The sequence below is a fragment of the Xiphias gladius genome, chromosome 17, assembly GCF_016859285.1.
Source record: "Xiphias gladius isolate SHS-SW01 ecotype Sanya breed wild chromosome 17, ASM1685928v1, whole genome shotgun sequence".
In the NCBI taxonomy this organism is placed as follows: Eukaryota; Metazoa; Chordata; class Actinopteri; order Istiophoriformes; family Xiphiidae; genus Xiphias; species Xiphias gladius.
In genome coordinates this window covers 19,132,974-19,155,622 of record NC_053416.1, presented here as the reverse complement: position 1 = coordinate 19,155,622, position 22,649 = coordinate 19,132,974, and the positions used below count along the sequence as shown (strand labels likewise).

Here is a 22,649-nt window from a genome sequence, read left to right as displayed (position 1 = left end):
ATTTTTCTGTCGCTATCATTTTTTTGTAATTAGGTATAAAAAATAGATGAACTGTGTATATGAACCCTCTAAGCTCATTCCCTGTGTTGCTATACAGTGGGCTTCATTCATAGTGTAATCCTAAATAATATACAATATAACAAGTTAGATTTTTAATTATTCCTCAAATATTTTATATCGGTATTCAAATTGACTTTAGTAGAAAAATAGCAGTTATAAACCAGATGAAGAGTGGGGTTGCTAGAAGAAACTATAAAAGACACATTTACTGTAAGAAAAATAAAAAGAAATGGGGTAGACAGAGAAGACAGCAGATAAGCGCCTCTTCACCCTACATCACTGTGGTTTTTTATTAACTGTGTGTGTGTGTGTGATGTGTATGCGTGTGTTACGTTTTCACTCTAGCCATGCTTTTTTATCAGTTCTGCTGAGGGCTGCCACTCATCTATTATAATAAGGAATATTCCTTTTCGGAGAGAAAGAATTTGTGTGCCAGATTAAACACAGCTAGCTTGGCCTCTGCTGTGGAACTGAAAAAATAGGCTCACCCTTAAGAACAGTGTCCCTTTTGCCCCTTTGTGTAATTGCAAGAGCTTATAGGGAGCTAAAATTTTGCCCTCTGCTCCTTGTTAAACCACCACTTGTAAAAGCGCTCAAGCGTGGTTGCAGCACATTGCAGCTCAGCGTTCCCAGACAATGATATAGATTTCCTCTACAAAAGAACAATTGAAAGGGTTGTCACAAATTTGTCCATTGTCACTGGGTCGCTATCATTTCTCTGTTAATTGCCGTCATTGTAATAGAATATTAGATGCTCTACACTGCAAAGGGAGTGTTGATGAAGGGGCAATGCCAGCTGAGTTTTCTCCTTGACCGTGACCCTTATCTGTCATCATGTTAATGATAATAACAATATGATACTTCATTGATCCCCGTAGGGTTTTTTTTTTTTTTTTTTTTTAAACCCCTTTTACCTCTTCTACAGTCAGGCTGTGGTGTAGGTTCAACCATAGACTGCTGCCCCTGGAGAAGGCCGGGATTCAGACTCTTGCTCAGAGACACTTAAAGAAAACAGATGCCTGCCAACAGGGGGGCTTTAAAACTGGATCCTCTCTACTCAAGATGTGTTTTTGTTTTTTTCTTTTTTGTTTTTTTGTAGAGTATACCAGGATAGAAGTATATTACCAGTATTTCTTGTGACTCTTGAGGTTTGGGTTGTGCCGATAGACAATCATCTGATACACATGCCAATATTTTGGTGCTTATTTTTTTTTCCTCTTATTAATAGCAAAAGAGCCCTTCTAGATCTTTTTAGTCAATCTGTCCGATATGGGATTCCACTAGTAATTTGGCAAATATGTGTAAAAATTTTTTGAAAGGGAGAAGTCTTACAGAAAGTCCTCCTACTGCATATTTTCTATACATCAGTGCTAATACAAATTTGGCAGGGTTCCCCAAACACCAGCTGCTGGCTAAGTCCCAGACGATTTACATCTGTCTGGTTATTGCTCTTATATATCATATTGAAGTCACATTTTGAAGGGGGAAGTCTAATGAGTTTATTGACTGGACAATGTAATGAACAAGATGTTAATCAGCATGAGCAATCCTGCTCCTTGACTTTTAGTTAAACCAAGTTTAATTATCCAATCTTGACAATTGTGAACCTCTCTGTGCACTGTGATGGAAGTTAATGTTATAGGTGTGCTCCAGTTGTGCAGTACAGAATATTTAATGCATAAAAGTTAATTGTGATGTTGCCATTTTAGATGGACAAAGCTTTATCATTGTGCACCAACTGCATATCTCACAACTCAACACGATGTTCACATATCATTGTGTATAATTGTATTTTGGATGATGGTAATTCATGCCACAGTTGGAATTAAAAATGTAAGCTATTTTTTCTACTCAATGTATTTATAGCAGGATTTGTTTAAGATGAAATAGCCACATATTGACAAAAATAGTTTTGTAAGCTTTTCTAAATGATCTGCTCTAAAGAGCATCGGTTGGTGAAGCCATGCAAATAGCACAAACTGTGTCTTGGTGTTGGCAGGGGGGCACAAATCCCAGTAATCCTTGACACCAAAACTGACAACAAAATTGCATGATAACTACACGAACACACACAAAACAAACACACATGGCGTAGTTCTTTCCACTTAGGTAAAAGTGAAGTTCACAGCAAGTGTAATGGATGAAAGCAAGAAGGAAATCTCTGTGCACCAAATTCAGAAGCCCCACTGGGTCAAAAACAGGGCCCAAAGCCTCAACAAAATGATTGGAACAACTATCACATTCTGATATAAGTCATTTCATATTCAGATAACATTACAAATCACGATATAGCGCATTTCTGTAAATTAAATGAAAGATGGTTTATATAATTATTGGCACCAACTCACGAAACCCCCGTTTCTCGACCATGTAAATTGGAGCTATGTCTGTTCAGATGTAAGTTGCGACTGCAGTCGTTATCTCCTTCCATCTTCGTGATTCTTTGTCACATAGTGTGCTGAAGGGCAAAAACCTCTTGCAATGTCTGAGATTGGGGTTTGTTTTGAGCGCTCTACTCTACTTTTGTGGCTCTCATCCATAGACTCTCTTCGTACCGTTTGACATGATTCTTGCATAGGTGGTAAAAGTGGTTAGTGGTATTTGAGTCTGTTGTGGGGACCAGTCTGCTGCATAATTTGCGAAGTATGGTTTTCTGGTCCGTGTCAAACTTTTCATACCCAAACCACGTCCATGCGGCAGAAGTAGCCTCTCATTCAGGTACAAGCTCCTCGTTTTGCCTTGGCTAGGCCACCGTGCCGTGTTGAAGACCACAAAGCGTCGTCCAGGTGACGAAGAATGTAACAGTAAAGAGTGATTTGCGATACAGCAAAATGAACATTAGAGCATAATATGAAACGACAGACATTTTTCTATCGTCATGCGATATATATCGTCATATCGCATAGCCCGAGGCGCAACCAGTCTCAGGTCACTATCTGTTGCTCACGTGTCCGTTCCTTTTGCATCAGATATGATCTATATCAATGTCACCCCCAAATTGCAGGAAAGCTCCTCTGCTAGCCTTCAGCCGTGGGCTGAATGTAAATGTGCATTTGACACCTATCTAAATCGCTGTCATAATTCATTTCCAGAGCTCTTAAATCTCTCCCTGTCACCTGGCATCTCTGCTGTTTTCCTGTCCAAAAACAGAGCACATTAGCCTTTATTGATGCCTTTGTCCTTTGATACATAATTCATCATTCAGCATTCTTTTTTTTGAATGATCATGTATTTTTCTGAGGTTGCTCGAAACATATGGATTGAAATAGACAAAGAGGTTGCACCTGGTGTGGAGTTAAGTCTCATGGTATATGACAGGAACAGGATAAGTCTTTTTTCCCAGAGTGTTAGACCAGAGTGATATGGAGCTTTAGTGTCACGTTGCTCCAAAATTGACCGAGCACACAGTTGTTTTCGCTTAAATCTATCTGCACCACTTGTAAACCTCACACACCCTACTGGTTTCCATCAAATTCTCACGCCTTATTCAGGTACCGTATAGCTTGCGGCACAAGCGCATAGGAGTTAAAATGCGCAAATGTGTTTATGCAGTGTTACAGGGTTCATCTGGAGTCATCTGACATATGCCACTCAGCTCCATAACTTTCAAACATAGATATGCACTACAAACAATCTTATATGTGCTCAATGATTAATTTATTGGGATGTGTCAGTGCAAACATTATAAATTCATTTAAATACTTTAAATCAAACCGTTTATCATTTAAAAGTTTCAATATTTTCTTGAAATGCACTTCAATAACTCGTGACACTGCAATTCCCGAACAAATAAGGCAGGCAAAGAGGACAGCAAGGACTGATGATCAAAATATGGTCAGCTTATGGTTAGTTTGTAAAGAAATTAAGAGAAACTCACAGTATGCAAAACTAAGTGTGGTCTGTAAACTTTCCAAAGCTGCACTTAATACTGCAGGAACACCACTAATCTATCAAACCACCTACCTGTAAAAGACATCAAACATTTCCATTTGGAGGCTGCAGCTGGCCCTGCTTCCTCTTTTAGCATTAATGTTGATTAGTTGTTTGACCAGACACTAACGGAATAAAACCCCAGGACACACACAATAAAATGAAACAGCTGGATTTCAAGAGGATCATAAAGACATTCTAAACTAATAGTATGTCTAAAACTTACTCATTCAACTCTTCCACTCAAACTATTTCGCTTCACTGAGCAACCCACCCACTTTCACAACATTCACTGCCTCCCAGAAGTTTAAATTGGTACTCCGTTACCACTTCTACTGCCACTGTCACTGTTTTTACCGATTGTACTGCTACTGTCACAACTGTTACTGCTGTTGACACTACTATGTGAGGTCAGCTCTGTTAAGGCTAGCTTGATTACAGATTTAAAAGTGAAAATATTAAGGAAAATGATTTTTCTTTTGTCTTTTGATGAATGTGTCCAGTACAAAAGATCTCATCATTTTTTGTCTCGGTTTTAGACTAATGTTTAAGGTTTGTCTTTTTCACCCTGTAGAAGAGTAATGACAATCCCAAGAGCATTATTACAGTTATTTAATGGATTTATAATTTCAGATAATACCTGCTGAATCAAATTTTGATTTTGCAGAATGGGATCAAAACAAAAACAGGTACGAGTATCAAATAACTACCTTCTGAAATGTGAATAAAAGTTAAATTGCTGGAAAGCTAACAATTCACATACCTAATATACTCCTGTCAGTGTCTTTTTTTAGGAGCACGTTATTTGGTTCAGATGTATTTGCCGCAGGTTTAGTTAAAGAGCTGCCCGGCCTTCGACTGTCTTCTACCAACCTCCTCTTTTTAAGTGGTCATGGACTGTTCCAGTGCATATACCACAGTGAAATAGACTTTTGCTCTTTTCTTCATTGTCACAAAAGGCCAGGCACTTCGCTGGAGTTCCCATTCCCCTTTTACATAGTGATAAGACAGCCATTATCCTTTGAACCTTTCTTTTCACCGAGCCAGGAGAAAAGGAAGAGTGAAAGAGAAGGAGGAGGAGGACAGAGAAAGATTTCTTCCCTGAGGTGAGCCTGGCTTCACCTCTGTGTGGTGGGCTTTTTTGTGAGCAGTGAAGAGGTCCTTAACCTTCTATCAGATGGAGGCACACAGTTGTGTTCTGCTTGAATAACTACATTGAAAAGCCCTGAAGCACGGGAGATGGTTCTATAGACTCTGCAAGTGGCAAAGAGAGACAGAGAGAGACTGGGAGTGAGAGAGAGAGGGGGGAGACTGTATTGTATGACCTGCTGGAGTGTGACCCTCACATGATGTGCACATTCTTTGTTAAAGTGCCCATCAGTGCTTCAGTGAATCTGTGTTCTTTGTTGTATGGGTCTCCCTGACAGGATGGTCCTCCACTAATAATGTCACAACAACACAGTTCACACATTTATATAATACACTTCCATTAATAGACCTCACTTCATTTTACAAAGTAGCAGTCTTTCTGCTGTCAGGCTGTAAATGGCTTTGCAGTAGCAATACCACCAATAACAAATATTTGAATGTCATGTTGCATGGAGGACTCTTGGGGGTTGATGGCTAATGATACTGTGGGCTGTTTTCATAATGCAAACCAGTCAGATTTTATGTGGACACTAGATCATTTTTTTACTTTGATAGCAACAACAACAAATTAAGTGATTATTGTTATCTACCTAACAAAACAAACCTATTACTTACTAGTATAGAAGTCATAAATAGCGTTATGTTCTGTCTATTATTTTTGAAGGTGCTTGGGGGTATCATTTTACATTTTGATGAGTTTCATCTCAACACCAAATCGCATAATAAACTTGACAAATTGTTACTAATCAATAACAGTCGTCATAACAGTTGTGTTTGAAGGAGGCACCACCATTTCTTTGAGTCTTGCAGAAAACAAAATATTCTCTGCTGGCCATTTTGTCTATACTTCTGCTGATGCATGCAGTAGAGAGACTCTTTTGGCTGTTTCACTAATACTGATACTAGATGGTAGAAGTCAAATGCTATAAATTTCTGTCTCCCGTGTAAATAATCACAAGCTGTCAGCCACACTTGTCAAATTAAACGTTTACCATAGTTGGTAAACATGCCGTTCCATCTTTGCTCTGCAGTGGAGATTTCACAATGTCAGATGTGGAGACATTATAAACTGTTTCTGGTGTTATGAGCCGATTTCCAGCCAAAAAGGATATGAATCAAAGTTTTCTCACATGTAATTCCAGGACAAAAGTTTCTCCGTGCTCTTTATACTCAGGCAATGAAATCACAAGCCCCTGCACTACAAATTCCAGTTATCCTCTTTCCTGTCACTTTAATGTGATTTTCATTAGATGGCCTGGCATGAGATAGAGGTTAGGTTACGTGACATTATAAATCTCTGTTTATAAAACTGTTGCTGCAGGTGATATTGCTTGGCAGCTGTTTATTTGTACAACACTTTTATATGTTTCCCCACCATACAGATAGCACATTTTTCCGAGACAAGGCAAACTTCATTATTTTTGCTGCATTTTTTTGTGTTTGTCTGCTGTGTCAAGAGGAAACAGTCAGTGGAAATTAACAACTTTGTTAGTGGTTTTTCCAAAGTGCAAGCTGCAGTATTACAGTTGTATTGCTAGTCAATTAATTCTCACACTTGACAATAAAATTCAGATTGTTACTGTTAAATTTCACATAGCTTGCCTGCCTTACTTTTTCCTCCTAGTATGGGCACCAGTAAGTGATGCTTTAGTATAATTGTTTATTTAAGACCATTGATAGAGCAGTTCTTGCCAGTTAAACCAGACAACACAATTTGCACTGCTCACTCACACATTACACTCTCTACTCGATGTGACACAAATCCAGTGCACCACCCTTAATAAGGTGATATGCTTAACCGCTACCCCAGCATCCACCTGTAGGCTCTGACTCCCCGCCCACGTCAGGTGCTGCGTTTTGTGTACTCTTGCAAGCAGTGAAAATACTCTGTTCACGTAATAGTGGGAGACTTAAATGTCTTAAATCTAGGTATACTGTGTATATAGGTTACTTCAAGTCCATATATCTGTTGCCAGCTATATGTGGCAATTTGGAAATATTTTAGGGAAGTGCAAATAAAGTGCCTGAGTGCTGCATGTGGCCTGTGAGCCGCGCAATGAGTAACCGGGCGCTAAAAGCTGTGCCAACATCTTTTGTGCCAAATGTGTGGCAAGAGGGTGGCATGAACAGTGTGCCAGCACTAGTCTGCCTGGCTGCCAGGCACTTCTCTTTATCCAATCAGACAGTTCGGCTTGAGTGAGACCCCTATTCTTGTCTCTTCCTATCTCCTCCCGAAGCTTTGTCACCCTCCCATGAAAAACACAGACGTATGCTTGTGTGCACATCCTTCCCCCCTGCAAAGCATCAAGCCTCCTTGGTACACTGTTATACTTACCTAGAGACCATAAACAGGGAGCAAATGGTGCAGAGTGTTCCCTTTTTGTTTCTGTCTGCTGCTGCTCTCTACTCCTATGTCCTTTTTAATTTTTCTCCCAAGACAGAATCGCAGGCCAAATGAGCATGCTTCACTCTTTTTTTTTTAAACATTTCTTCAGAGTTTTAAGAAGCAGTGTGTGTCTAGAAATCTGTTTTCAGGGATGTGTGAAGAAAAAATGCTGTCTGTCTGTGTGTGGCTTTAGTGGACATGATGAGGGATGATATTATGGGAAATGCTGCTGCCGCTGTGGCTGTGAGATGAAGAAGGATCCCTTTTTTTCTTACGGTCGCTTAGTGGAATGTGCCTATCTTTCACTCTCCCCAAGACCGGACATCGTTGTTCATCAAAATAAACATATTGTCCATACAGTTCTCCATTTTTTTCACTGCTTGTCATTATTATTAATTTTCTCTCCTATTGCCACTTTCCACTCACATCTTTGCCACATTTAGTTCATACAATGAGTAAAACCCCTGAGATTGCATACAGTCTTATATCGTTAAAATTACAAACTACAGGCAGATAGGAAAATGGTAACCTGACAATAATCTTGTGACCGTAGAATGATTATGTAGGAGAGAGGTGCTTAGAAAGAAATACTTGTAAAGCAGCCAGAATATATATTCAAAGAGTAATTACAGTGAGTAGATGAGATGTGATTCAATGGGGAGAAAATGACACAAAGTACTTGCTGGAAAGATTAAGCTAATGTCAGAACTTCTCTTATGTCTTCCAGGTTGATGATGCCATGCTTATGTTTGATAAGACTACTAACAGGCATAGAGGTAAGTGCACAGCTTCTGTTCTCTTTCTCTCCATTTTTGCTCTGTCTCTCTGAAAGGTGAGAAAATAGTCATTTTATGTCCTTTCCCCATGAGATAACACAGAACAGTTCCATTTCACATGATATTAGGTGTACCATCTGTTCAACAATGGGAGTGTGTCAAAGTAATCAATAAGCTGGTACTGTGTTTAGAATGTTTGAGCATTAGATGGCGTTTCTGGCTGTGTGTGATTCTGTGATGATGCTGGTGTGAGTGTTTCAGAGAGGTGCTTAAAGGGTGTAAAGATTCTGAGATGGTGGGTGCTGTGCAGTCAGATAACAGCATCAGATAAGGCCCAGGAGAAGCACTGACTTTATCTCTATCTCTCATCGGCTCCTTATCTTAGATGAGGGGACGTTTTTCTCTCAAGCAGAGGACTTTCCAAAGACAGGTTTCCTCCCTGCACCACAATGCGGTGTTATGTATTTACGGCAAGCGGCGTGCTTACAGGCCCGACTTAGCCACCAGTAAACACGTATAGGCCTGTCACTTATCCTCAGCCCTGTGCGATGGCTATTATTGGCTATGAATCCTCACGTAGGTACATTAAAGGAACTTTTAGGAGACAGACCGTCCCTGGCTGCGTCTGTGTCCATGTATCATTGTGTGTGTGAGCATTCGACAGGCACTTACAGGTATTTCCACAAGAAAAAGCAGAAACACCTCTCTGTTTGTCACACCAGTTGGCTCACTTGTAGGTAGAGCTGGCATCACACCATCTCACTGAACTGGGCTGAGTGCTGTTTTGCCATATAGATGTAAACATTTTTTTGCACTGAGTGACTCATCCTCTCAATGTGTATAAATGTTTAAGTGCAGTTGGCTTGGACTGAACGCTGTATCTTTTTTTTTGTGCAAAAACTCTCCCTCTTTCTTTTTCTACCGTATCCGTATCTGTGTGTGTACTCTGTGTGTATGCTGTGCAGATGAACTCTTTGAGTCTGGTAAACAGTTTCTAAGTGTGGAACATGTGAACTATAGTGGAAGTGATCTATGGCTTTGAGGGGATTTTGATCTGTAGTGACAGAACCCAGTGTGAGGTCTACTTTGAGACGAAGGCTTTTTTTTCTCTCTCTGTATCCCTCTCTCTCTCGCTCTCTCTCTCTCCTATTTCTCGCTTGTCTCTCTCTTCTGTCTGCTGCACCGCCAGCCCTCTGTGGAAGGGGATGGGCGCCACGCTCGGGGAGTGTGTTAGGCGTTTGCCTTTGGGCAGCAAAATGCCCTTCAAATGAAGACAATGATGGAGAAACAGCCTCCGTGGCAATTTTTCTGATGACAGTGGACGTATTTATATTGAGTGTGACACTGAGACAGGAGGCAGGTGCAGTTCTTCCTGCAGTTTCTGTTTCTTCTAACTAGCATTTTGATATTTTGTTCCAATGGGAATTTAAAAAGTAGATATTTGCTGCTTTCATCTTAAAAATAAAACGTGTCTTCCAGATGACTTGCATAGAATATTACAGACCAATAAGAAAATGTGAATAATTCATCTGAGCCATTGGTGTGATTGTGTAATATTAATGGCTCAGCTGCCCCATGACCACAAACGAAAGGACACTGAATATATTATCAGTGAAACCAGTGCCTGGGCCCACGCTACCACTCCCTACCGATCTAGTGATGGGCATCTGGCAGCCCACAGTCCAAATCAATTTCCCACCTGTCTTCATTTTTATCTTACAGATTGATTCATGAAAAAATAATTCCTGGTTTTTCTGCAGCACTGAAATAGGAATAACACATTCTTTATTTAACAATTCAAATGTTACACAATGTAATTCTTCTAAAACCACGCTGCCTTTTCCATAATTGCAAGTCCCCAAAATAACAGTTCACTTTGTGACTTTAATGCTATGCAAAGCACTGCAGGAAAGAGTATATCTTAAACTACTGTAATTTTTTTCTTTTTTTTTTTTCTTTTTTTTTTTGATGATCTGGAATGGTATTATACCTGAAACACGGACATACTATACTTGTCTAGCTTACATATGTAGTTGCAGAATCTACAATTTCATTTTAAATCTGCTCTGACCCAAAACCCTAGAGAACAAACCAAAATTTCTAGTCTTTTCATGGGGGGGGAAAAAAAAAAAAAAAAAAAAAAAAAAGGGTGAGGCTACTTTTTCCTGAGACAAAATAAGGAGACAGGAAGCAAATGTCCCTGCACTCAGTAAGCACGTTTATATTTACTTGAGCATTTGTGAGGTTGTAAAAACAGTACTTCTACTATAAGCAAATTAAATACATTGTAGAGAAGAGACTACAAACTTAAAGTATATTATAGAGATGTTTGCAATGTAAAATAACTCTTTCAAAAAAGAAAGAACTTGCTATCAGATCACAGCAGTTAAAGGTGATCTCTTATTAGGCTCACCGTGGCTCACATTATGACTTCATATCACCTCATCTGAATGTTATCTCAATGCCTTTTTGTTCTTCCCATTAAGCTTTTTTAAATAGTGGGCTGTGTTGTATATTACTATGATGCATTGTATTTTGTTTGTTTTTATTGTGTATGAGATGCATTATCAACACTTGATTGTAAGTGTGTTTTCTTTGGGGCTGTGGTGAATTGGATAGAGGACAAACGTCACACTCCACTAGTAGCAGCATTGTCCTTCAAACGGTCCCTGCGAGGCTGGCGAAACGACAGCCAGAGGAGACATTGTCTACCCTTCTCGTTTTCTCTGTACTTCTTTGTACTCTCTCTTTCCCAGTCACCCAGTCTTATTCTTTCTTCCTTTCCTTTTACACAGTTGCACTATTTCTGTCCCACACCATTCTACCCAACCTGCCTGTCTTTGCCATCTCTCCGTTTCTCTCGTCTTTCTCTCTGTCTCTCCTGCTAGAGGACACTCGCTGTAAGAAAAGCTCCTCACAAAGGCACATGCTGCACACCCTCTCCTTGGCATTTAAAGGAGTAGAATACCGCCAATTGTGTTGGAAATTGAACTCTCTAAAGCCTCCCTTCCCACTGCAGCAGTTCATTGTGGGTGAGTTCAGTGTCTTTGGTGAGCAGCTTGGGCTGTCCAGAGGTTGATGCCAGAGGGCGCTTATTGTGCCATGTTTTACTGCAGTGTCCCCACCACTCTGCCTCCCTTCAGCATTCTTTTCTTCACCCGACACTCTTTGTGACGGACAAGGGAAAATCAAGAATGCGTACATTTAATTTGTGTAATCACATATTTCACAAGATATTTTTTAATTACTCCTTTTACTTCTGGATGGTTTATTCAGCAGTGCAGGAGGTCCAGATTACGGTGTGTGTGTGTGTGTGTGTGTGTGTGTGTGTGTGTGTGTGTGTGTGTTTGTGTGTGTGTGTGTGTGTGTGTGTGTGTGTGTCTGTATTTGTGTGTGTGTGTGTGTGTGTGTGTGTGTGTGTGTGTGTGTGTGTGTGTGTGTGTGTGTGCGCTCAAAAACACAGGCCTTGTCCTGGGACAGAGCCAAGGGCATGGCAGTCACAAACCAGTCGTATCTCCCAGCACCCTCAACATGACTTCACGTGCCACCGAGGACGAGCAATACGGGCGGGAAATAAAAGCTTTGGAATAGCCCTGAATCAGAATCCTACTGCCATCCTTTACCTACTCCAGTCCTGTAGGCTGACGTATGATGTAGGATCTAAAATGTGATTTTACTGTCAAACACAGTTGGTAGTGCCAAGGAGGGGATATATTGGCAAATACTGTTATCCTCCAAAGCATCAGGATTTTATTTGTAAGTAAAAAATACAGTAAATGATAGGTGAATTCTTTGCCTTGCTACTGATATGAATCAGTAGCAACAAGTACTACTTCGTTTAATAAGTACTACTTTGCCACACCAAAATTAGCACTCCCTCACCACCACATTACCACTCCCTTCATCAGCACATCTCCGTAGCATAATTCCACACACCTAATCCACACAGGGCCTTTTCAAGGGGAAATATATAGTATAGATATACACTTCCTCTGATTTGATTATTCACAAGCAGCTTCTCAGCGTCATTCCTAATCCACATGCATCCAAAAAAGATAAGTATATACAGTGCAGATTAGTACATTGCAATCCCAATGCTAAATTACTCTCTTACAATTATAAGTATCTGATTAATTGGGTCAAAACCGCACACCACAGTGATTGTTTGATTCATTCTCTGCAAAAACTTGTACTCCTAAAAAACAGTGTCAGCCCTGCAGTTTTCATCGAGTTCTTAGTTTTCTACAAGTTTTTAGTTAATTACTGCATGTAAAAATATTGAAGGTGGCATCTACTATATATCTATTTTGGGTGATACACAGGTTCTCTCTCACCTTTTTAATTGCACCGTTAAGAACGATGATGAAATCCTAGTGTAACTTTCTTTCATATTGTTTTACAATAGTTTGTAACCAGACAGCACCCATTAGGGTAGCTTTATAATGACTGTGTGACTGATTTAAAGCCAAATTCCTTCTTTATTTGAATGATGCAATTAATAGTAATGTGCAACAGTGTCAGGGAGCAGGATAAAGAAATGGAGGCTGAATTGTTTTAGTCACAAGGCTGCTTTGCATGAGAGAGTCACTGAGCAAGGCACATACTAGAAGCCATGTTCCTGGAGAAGAAGGGGATTCTTGGTTTTGTGCAAGGACGGAACCAAGGCTGTGTGAATTTGTGCATAGGCCTTTTTTCTATGGGCTTAAAGGGCTGGTTTTCTTCTTGGCAGACGAACAGAAGGCGGCATTGTGTGTGTCTGTAATCTCTTTACCTGGATTGGCAGCAAAGCTAGCAAGTGCAGCTCCCAGTGTGGAATTGGCACTGAGGAGTCAATGTCACACTGAGCGAGCTGCCTTCCAAACAACCAAAAACTGGTTGGGCCTCTATGAAACTGTCTGTGGATGCATTTTTTGTCCAGTGTATGCCCAAGCTTACAAATATGCAACAGTGTCCAACTGTCTAACACTATCATATTATTATTTAGTGGTTATGGTGTTGTGTGTGTTTGTCTATCACAATTTTAAAACTATGTCTTAGAACGCTAAAGTCTTTGCCCCGGGATACACAAGCTCATACAGTAACAAAGGCTTGAATGGTATTAGGTGTCATTATACACCAACTATTTGACATAAATTTGCCTCTCCCGCCTCACTGGGCGAGAAGAAAAAAATAATTGGCCTCATTATCTTTCATCTCTTTGGCATATTACATTCATTATTTTATACAAAGACTGCCAGTATGAGCCCTGTAACCTGGGAAGCAGAGCTGCGCCTCCACAGGTTAACTGTTGCTCCCTGAAAAGCCCCGGCGTTTGACGTCACCACAATGCCTCATCAGCCACCGGTGCTAGGGATTGAACATGGCCGACTGAGCAGAGGATGTCTGTCTGCAAAGTGATTGCTGGCTCATTGACTGAGTAGGAGAGGAGGGGAAAGAGGGAGTGGGGAAAGGGAACGAGTACAGCTAGAGAAGAAATGAGAAGGAAAAGAACAGGATGGAAAGAAGGTGAACTGAGTACAAGAAAAGCAGGAAAATAGAATGAAGGCATGGTGAGGGAGAAAAAAAGAGAAAGAAATAAAGAAAAAGGAGAGTGGCTCAGTAGGAAGCCTCCCCCTGCTGGCTTCTCTGGCTGGAAGCTGCTGCCGATGGCTTCAAAAGAGCGCCAGGCAGTCTAGGCCTCCGCTTCTAGCAATTAGAGATCACTCCAGCGGATGCCTCCTGGCCAGCCTGCAAATCCCTCAAAAATACCCTCTGATTACTACTGTAGGACACAGGCTGTTTACCAAATGGATCTAGCACTGCTGAGAGTGAGTTTTGATAATGCCTTCTTTTGTTCAGGCAAGAGAGAGAGCAGGGTCATTTGAGTTTTAAAGATGGCTCGACTTCAGACATGAAATTCTGCCGTTAGAAGAAAAGTTAACCAATTCTTTAAATGTTCATCCAAATAGCTCTGCAAGCAAATGGCTGGTGCTGTTTTTACAAGAGAATAAAACCTATTTGAACAGGACTTAAATACAGCGTCTTTTCGCCAGCATTTTACCAGGGCCAGGTCTTCTTTGGTGGTTAATATCCTCCTCTGCCAATCCTTTTTCAAACAAACAAATCCCTGTTGGTTCCAAAGGAGTTTTATCGTTTACAGATCGCAGCTCCTCAGTGCTCTGTGACTACTGTATAGCAGCAATAATGCAGAGCAAGCCAGTCAATTGCTGTGCCTGACTTAACTGAGTGACACAGCATTCGCATCAAGTGGAATCAGATATTCCTGCGCTTTTCCTTGCATTGCTCCAGCCTTCCAAAATGAGCTGACAGAGTCCTCATTGTATCCTCTCACCTTGACAGACCTGATATTAGCGATTAGTGTGAATGTCATTTAAATGGCAGAGCTAATCATACACTCTGGGTCTACCTCCACCTGCGGGCCCCTTGCCTTGGCCTAATCACAGTGACAAAGGAAATGATATGTTTAGCCACTCTTAATAACTGCTCTAGCTCATCAACTCCTAGGTGAGCTGGCTGTGTGGCCAACCCGTGCCTCACTAGGGAGGCGTAGCATGAATCAGAGAGCCTGGCCTCTGGCCCTGATTCTTCCTTTTCAGGGTGTTTGTTGTGGTACAAGTCCTGACATCAGCGACCCAACAGACTCATCTCAAAAATCAACACTAGAATTATAGTAGTAGCCTTGCACATTCCTGCTAGAATTCTGCAATGAGCCAGATGAGACAGCTTGACAGGTTGGTGATTAAATGGTACAGAAGCCTCCTCTCCTTGTCACCTGTCTGTTTTCTCCTGCCCATTGCTGACATCTGCCCCTCTGTCAATGTTACTGTAGTCATGTGTGGTTTTAGGCTCTAGTATGCCTGATAGACCGGATGGGTTTGGTTTTGAATTAGAGTTTGCTGTGCTGGCCCTGCATGACCACTGCAAGGGGAACGAGGATGAAGGCAGGAGATTGTGGAAGAAAGCCTGGGGTTTTAATCTCTTCCCCATGTTTATCTCACCACCAGGAGACAAACCATGTGCCATTAAAAACATCAGCTTCTCCTGCTGGTTGGCTGCACAGCCGCACCTCTGAAGACATTTGAAGGACAAAATTAAAGGGACAAAAAATGTGCAGAGAAGCACATTTGTGTAAGATAGGCATGGTCTGATTTTATGCATGTGTTGGAAAGCCATATTTATCAGAATTTTCCTCAGATATACAGTGTATGTGAAAGTAAAGAGAGTTTCTTGTGCACACAGCTAGTCCACACTGCATACAGTATTTGCAGTATAAATTCTCTGTCTTAAAAGCAAATTTATTTGAGCAAAAAATAAGCAAACATCTTTGGCCTCAGCTGCCGTGGGGAGTCAGTCTCTTCAGGAAATGAAAATGCCAGCTTGGAATTGTCATCATATTGAGAGTTAGCCAACCTTTGACCTTGTAATACCCCAATAGCTTCTCTATTTGTGACCTGCTGGATGCTCATGGAAAGTGAAACCATCGGGGAGGATCTACTACTCACATCATCATTCTCTGAACACCTAATAGTGGATTTACGAAGGTTAAACCTCCTGTAAGATTGCAGGTACTGTGACCTGTTTGCATCTGCTCACACACAAATACGCACACACTCACAGACACAAAATATAAGACATGTACACACATTACTTGTGAGAGACAGACATAGACATGCAAGTTTTTTTTTAAATTACATTCCTCACAGACACGCTCACCTTAATCTGGATAATATATAGCTATTACGAAGTGTCAAAGTCAAGACATTTAAAAAAGGCACAGCAGAATGTTCATATAACTCCAGGAATATTGTTATTTCATGTAATGTGCATGAGACTGTAACAGAGACCGACAGGGGAAGTAGTAGCTTTCCTCTGCATTGTCCCCTGTATTTACAGCCTGATTGGTGCCTACCCAGGCGTCTTACAGCTGAACACAGCACATGAGGGAATTAGCTAAGTGTGTGATGTGCAGTGTTAGTAAAATATGTCGCCTCTTGTCTTTGAAAATTTTTTTTAAACATGCTGATCACATGGGTGTGTTTGTGATAGCCATCATGCCCATAGATGCACTGTAGAAACATCTTTACTCCCCACAGTTGTCCTCTTTTAAATAGTAAATTGTTTTGAAAGATTTTTTAGATATGCAAAAAGTGTTTCCGATGCAAATTTTTATTTGAAATTATTCATCAGGTAAATAATAAGATAAATTTGGTTCCTTTTGTATGGGGGAAAAGTAAATGTGTTAATTCTGTAACTGCAGTGAGTAAGCCCACAGTTTATGGATATATTTACAGTATATCTACATTTTTTTAACAGGTTCATAACATGAAATAATGTTTGTCCACTGCTCCTGATGCTGATACACAGAAATCTGGTATCTCATAATACATATTTCTCAGTACTGTGTAATGAAGGATAGTCTCTGGTTTATATACTTTAGAGGCATAATACACAGATGGTATTTAAAACCAGTAACAGTTGTTTCACTGAAAAAAGAAAAAGAAAAAAAAGGACCCTTATTTCTCCTGTTCCTTTTTATGAAAACACAGTTGGGGCTGTTTAGTTGAATGGTATATCTTTGTATGTGAATATGATAGAGCATCCCACTCCTTGTACATTTTTTTTCAGGGAAAAAGCTTCAATATAACTTTGCTATAAATTATCAAATTCCAATAAAAGGGGAGAACAGAATGCTTAATATAAAGTCTCAGTGCAACTGCTTTGAAGTTAGTGTATTTTTCTGTCTCTCTTAAGTGTAATGATGGTCAGAATACACCAACCCACACGGCTGAAAATCACAATCAGCTGCTGAGCCACAGCAATCACTTCTCACAGAAAGATTGCAAGCTGAATTAGATTACATCACCTCCAGTCCAGGCATCTAATCTTAGATAAAAGTTAAAAAAAAGAACAATTTTTTTCTTACATTTTCTTTTTGTTCTTATTCTTTGTGCTTTGAGGGTCAAACTGAGTATCTTATGTGATTATAAGTGTTTAACCAACGTGCCATTCATCCCCCCTTTCAAAGTAGTTCTCCCACCTCCACTCTGTACTGACATGCTGTTGTGAATTTTGATGTTTATTTGACCAACTTTTACCATGTTGCCCCTACTTGCAGCTGATTGGCCTCCCACATTCCTGCTGGTTTACCACTTAAACAGTTGTAGGAGGCTCTTTTGAAGTGGAGGGGCTTTTTATACAGAAGCAGCCAAAACAATCATAGCACTGCAGGGTACATCCTGGCACTGACCGGTATGTTGCCAGACAAGATACACTTGCTTTTGTGCTTTTTTTTTTTTTTTTTTTTTTAAGTGCGCAGCCGTAAAAAGCAACACAAAGAGCAATTTTGTCTGCCGTTATGAACAATGAAGCAACGGTAATAACCAACCAACTCAGAAGGGGCACATGGTGTCTGTCCCCATATTCACCAGCAGCCTTCATGCTGCTTCACGTATTTGTAAGAACTAAGAACCTGACGTGTCTGAAACGGACACATAAAAACACGTAAACCATTATATGAGGATTTCTTCTGGCAGACAATAAAGATGCATTGTAATATAGCAAGCTCTTTTACATCTCAACCAACAAGACGGTTTTATGCTCCCCAATCACAGAGCTACTATGATGACTTGTTGTGGTCAGTTCTGAGTGTTTGTCTGTGTGTGTGTGTGTGTGTGTGTGTGTGTGTGTGTGTGTGTGTGTGTGTGTGTGTGTGTGTGTGTGTGTGAGAGTATGCCTCCGCACTGTAATAAGGGTTGCCTAGCCAAGCGTAAGTGTCAGGGTGGAGATGCCTGGCTCATTAGGTACCATGGCAGGATAATGTATGAGCAGAGCTTACGAATGTTCACACAGGTAGCAAGTGTGAGCAAGAGGGGAAGAGGGAAGCAGCCATTGTTCTCTCTCTTCTCTCTTCTCTCCCCACTGCCGCCCCCTCCTCCTCTTCTTTTCCCGCTGCTAGTTTCTTCTTTGTGTGTGCGCGTGCCTGGGGATATTTAGGCTCCCTGGTCACATTATGCCTTGTTTTTTAATGCAGAGCTGCCACTCCATGGGTTTATACCATTTATTCATAAATTAATTTATTTATTGGTTTATTAAATTTAATTCATTACGTCTTGCATGATGCTTGTTTTGCAGCTCTGTTGCTCGATTGACAGGTTGCCAGTCATGGTAAGATTCCATATCCCATCGGCGTCATGCAGCAGCACGTTGCTAATTGAGTTGAATGCGTAGCTCGTCTCTCCTCAGTGAATCCATCTGTCGCCGTCTTGTCATCAGTTTGTTCGCACTTGACAGGCTCCAAGTCAGTCTTTGTGTGTCTAACTGTGCACTTCTGTGTAGTGGCCCTGTGTGTTTTTATTTATGCAAGGGAGTGTGTTCTTGTGTGTGTAAATGTGTGTAGTACAATGCCATATAAAATGGATGGCTGGTTCATGCTCTGTATTATGTGCCTTGCTCCATTGTAGAGTCCCTCAGATAACAAACCCTCAGCCAGCCACCCTATTTATGACTTTGTCCACTACACACACATTTTTACACAAACAAGCAAACACCACATCTCAGTGCCTCACACAGGTGCAATGCATAATGATCTGCAATAAATCTGAATTTGTGAAATTAAAGGGGTCATGGATGAAATCTGATATCATTATGCTTATTTTTTTGGCTAACGCAGCTTTCCACAGCAAAAAACTTACAGCTGTGAGGGACCCTTGACATGGCAGCCCATCAGTAGTTCATGAGGTTACAAAGGAATGCATGTGGGACGATGATAAGCCTCGTGTCTACTAGCCTCTGCTTGGGTTTAGGCTCCATGGAATTGGTAGTGTAATTGGACAGGGATGGAGAGAAGGAGTCACTATGTGCTTGTTTGTATGTGTTTATTTTTGTGTGTTCATTCATGTATGAACCACGTGGTCGCATGAATATGTTATTTTGGCCCAGATCTATATTGGGCTGAAAGAGAGTGAACTTAAAAGACAGTGCATCCGTGTGATGTGTTCCCTCCATCAGTAGATAGATGACGTCTACAGTGTATTTTACAGCCGCACCTTTATCACTGTCTTTCATCGCTGCTGCCAGCCCCTCTCTGCTCCCCTCTCTGTTCTCTCAAAGTTGTGTGTGCGAGAAAGATAGAAATAGAGACATAAAGAGAACGCAAGCGTGTGTGAGGAGGAGAAGGTGTGCATTTCCGTGTACATTGATGGCACTTCACACAGCAGCATGTGTCCCGGCTTTGATACAGTAAGAGTATGCTGTAAGACTAGAGCGAATGAAGACGGTGCACTGTTTGAAAGAGGAGGTTCACATTGCTCCTCTGTCAGCAAGCTTTGGGAGGGGATTCTGTCTAGAGGAGAGCATTGAATATTTTGTAGGCCCCGAGTGTTTCTCCAGAGGCATCTTTTCTGTCTGCCTCCGTGTGAACGATTGGGGCTCCGTGTGCATGTGGGAACCAACAACTTACGCACTACAAATGAGCTGCTGCCCAATCATCAATCCCACCCTTCACACTTATGTGAACTTTATTATAAAAGATACTTGCATACACTCGGAGGGTTGCACAAGTGCATGCACGTGCATATGCACACAAACATAGAACCACACGTGCACTCCCCATTCCAAACTACCACAGTTGAAGAGCAGTTGCATCAAAGGCAGCTGTCTCTCATTTCACTTTATCGCCGTCATCTTTTCCTCGCTTACTCTTTCTCGCCTCTGTCACTTCACACATTTTTTTTCCCTTTTGCTCATTCCCTTGTGCTTCTCTCTCTTTGTTTCCTACCCTTCTCTTTCTTTTTCTTTCCTCTCTCTGCTCTACCTACCTGCCAGGGAGATTCTCCTCCAAAGACAAGTGATGTTTTTTGTTTTATATTCATCTCCCATTTCTGGAGAGTTCACTTTTTTGAAATGCCGCCTCAAAGGATCCATATCACAGGTTCTTCTCTGTCCACCAACCTGCAAAACCCAGTCCCACCCCCCACCTCCACCCCCACCCAATCCATCAGACAGCAGCAGCCAGCCTCGCTGACTCCTGCCTCATTTCTCATAAATTAGTCTTACCTCTCACACACACTTTCTCTTTTGTTTCTCTCTCTTACTCATTCCATTCTCCCCATGCCCTCTCCCGCCTTCTATCTCTCTCTGGTCCTCACATTTCATTTTTCCTTCTACAAATGCCACACAGCAGTCCCTTAAGAAATGTCATTTCTGTCTTCTCCTTTTGTTCTGTAATTTCTCCGTGTCCCTCCTTTTCTCTAGGGAATTCATTTATCGTTTGCTGTTCTTCTGTCCCCAGCTCTCTGATCTCTCTGTCTCAGTCTATCTTTCTATGTCTGTCTCTCTGTCTTTGTCTCTGACACTACCCCGCTCCATTTCTCTCATTTTTACTCTCTCTCCCTATCCCTCTATTCCTTTCTCTCGCACACACCCTTATTTCATTGCAATTCTGAAATGCCATATTGGCATGATTGTTAGGTGAGGTATTTTTACCAAATCAGTATTAATAATGACACAAAAAAGACAAGTCAAAGACAAAAGGAGTATGCAGTAAATATCTGCCCAAATCTGTGAAAACATTCCATGTGTGTTTGTATGCCTTCCTGTTTTTTGGTATACTGTGTATGTATGTATGTTTTGTCTTTGTATGTGGTTTTAAGAAATTAAGATTTAATCAGACTATTTTGTTTGTTAAATTTTCATACCTGCCTGCATAAACATTGGAAAGTATTGTCGTTGCAAACATTTGTCTGTCAACATATTTTTTTCCCTCTTTTTTTGACTCCTGTCTTCATTTAATTTATGTCCATGCAACATTAACAATTGTTGAAGTAAAAATGATGTATCAAATTTACAACGTCCAATTAGGATGAAGTAGTTGAGCAACACGTAGGAGAAATTGTTTTCAAGTCTTGTAAGAATGTGACTTACAGCCTTCTGGTGAGGCAGGGAAGTGCTGAAAAATTCTCTTTATATATCAGTTGCTAGCACTTGAAAACTAGTTCCGGATTAGATACCACTGGTCAAGATTGCAAATTTGCATCTACATTCACTTTGCTAAGCCAGCAACCACTGAAAAAAAATAATTTTAACTCAGAACAATTGTCAGTTAGCTTTCGCCTCTGGTATTTGTAAGATAATCCTTGTCACAGACAGGCGCCCAGATTTAGCTCTGATGCTTTGGAGAAAAATTGGTCAAATGTATCACAGGAATTCATTGCTTCAAATTTGATTCTGATTCTTCTGTGCAGGGTAAACTATCTCACATGCTGCACATATGCTCCCAAGTGGTTTGAGAACCAATTTATTAGCCCTCTGACAACAGACGAGCTGGCTAGATGAGAACACACAGGTCTAACCCCTGATGTTAAAATACATTTGTCAGATTGTGTTGACCAGATTTATTTACATCAAGTTGACTCTTTTTTTTTTTTTTAATTTTTGGTTTTGGTTTTTGGTTCACAGCTTCATCATAATGTTTCTGATCTTGACTCTTGGTAGTGGATTTTTGGTTAATCTTGAAATGTTTTAAAGAAAAAAAATTGATCACAGATTCAGTTCTCCATTTTAATGTATCTGATATGTGATGCGTATCCAGAATGAGGTGTATGTGGTCATTTGAAAATTGCCTAATTCTGCTCTGCAAGCACTGTGGATGGACCTTTTGGATTTTAAACATGGCTCTACAGGACATTATATGCACCACCATAATATAAAGCCCTTCTTTGTCTGAGCATGTTTTTGTAAAACCAGAAGTGACTCTTCCCTGGTGGATGTTGGTAAAAAGATTTCACTTGAGATCAGTTCTCTGGCGTGCAGGCAAGCAGGCACTTGTGTTCCATCAAAATGCTAATAATATCATCTGCAATATCCAGGGCAATATTATCGTAGTGCTAATTGGTGAAAAAAATTGTTGACGGGACCACCTGCCCACCCCACTACTCAATTATTTTTAATTACAATGACTGTAATAAAAGGGAACAAATTGTGTAATGATCAATGTTTCTTGAGTGAGGTGACAGTTTTGCTCTTATTTGCTTTAGTACAGCCATGTGTGGCTCATTTAGATGGCAGGGAGATACTTGTGTTTGAGTTGAGCTGCACTAAGTGAATGTGGGCCCTCAGGAGAGGAACTTCTGTCCCCTTGGTTTTATGCTGCATGATTTATTCTTCACACCACATGTCTGTAGAAGTGGTCTTTGGGCAGTTCACACGTGCTGTGTTGCCGCACACCTCCTTGTGGTTTCACAGTCGATAATATTGCTTGGTCATACATGTGTGAGAAGCAGGACATGGAAAGAAAGTGGAAAAAAATTCAAATTGAGAATATGTATGAATAGAGTAGCACAAAAAAATAA

At 40.7% G+C, this 22,649-nt stretch overlaps 1 protein-coding gene across 7 annotated transcripts in view; it reads left to right on the top strand.

Moving 5' to 3' along the window:
• msi2b (musashi RNA-binding protein 2b) overlaps positions 1-22,649 on the top strand; it is a 229,802-nt gene that overhangs the window by 118,281 nt on the left and 88,872 nt on the right. For all 7 annotated transcript variants that reach the window (XM_040150016.1, XM_040150018.1, XM_040150015.1 and 4 more), the window contains exon 7: positions 8,253-8,301. In XM_040150016.1, the coding sequence (XP_040005950.1) occupies positions 8,253-8,301 (49 nt within the window). The remainder of the gene's footprint in view (positions 1-8,252; positions 8,302-22,649) is intronic.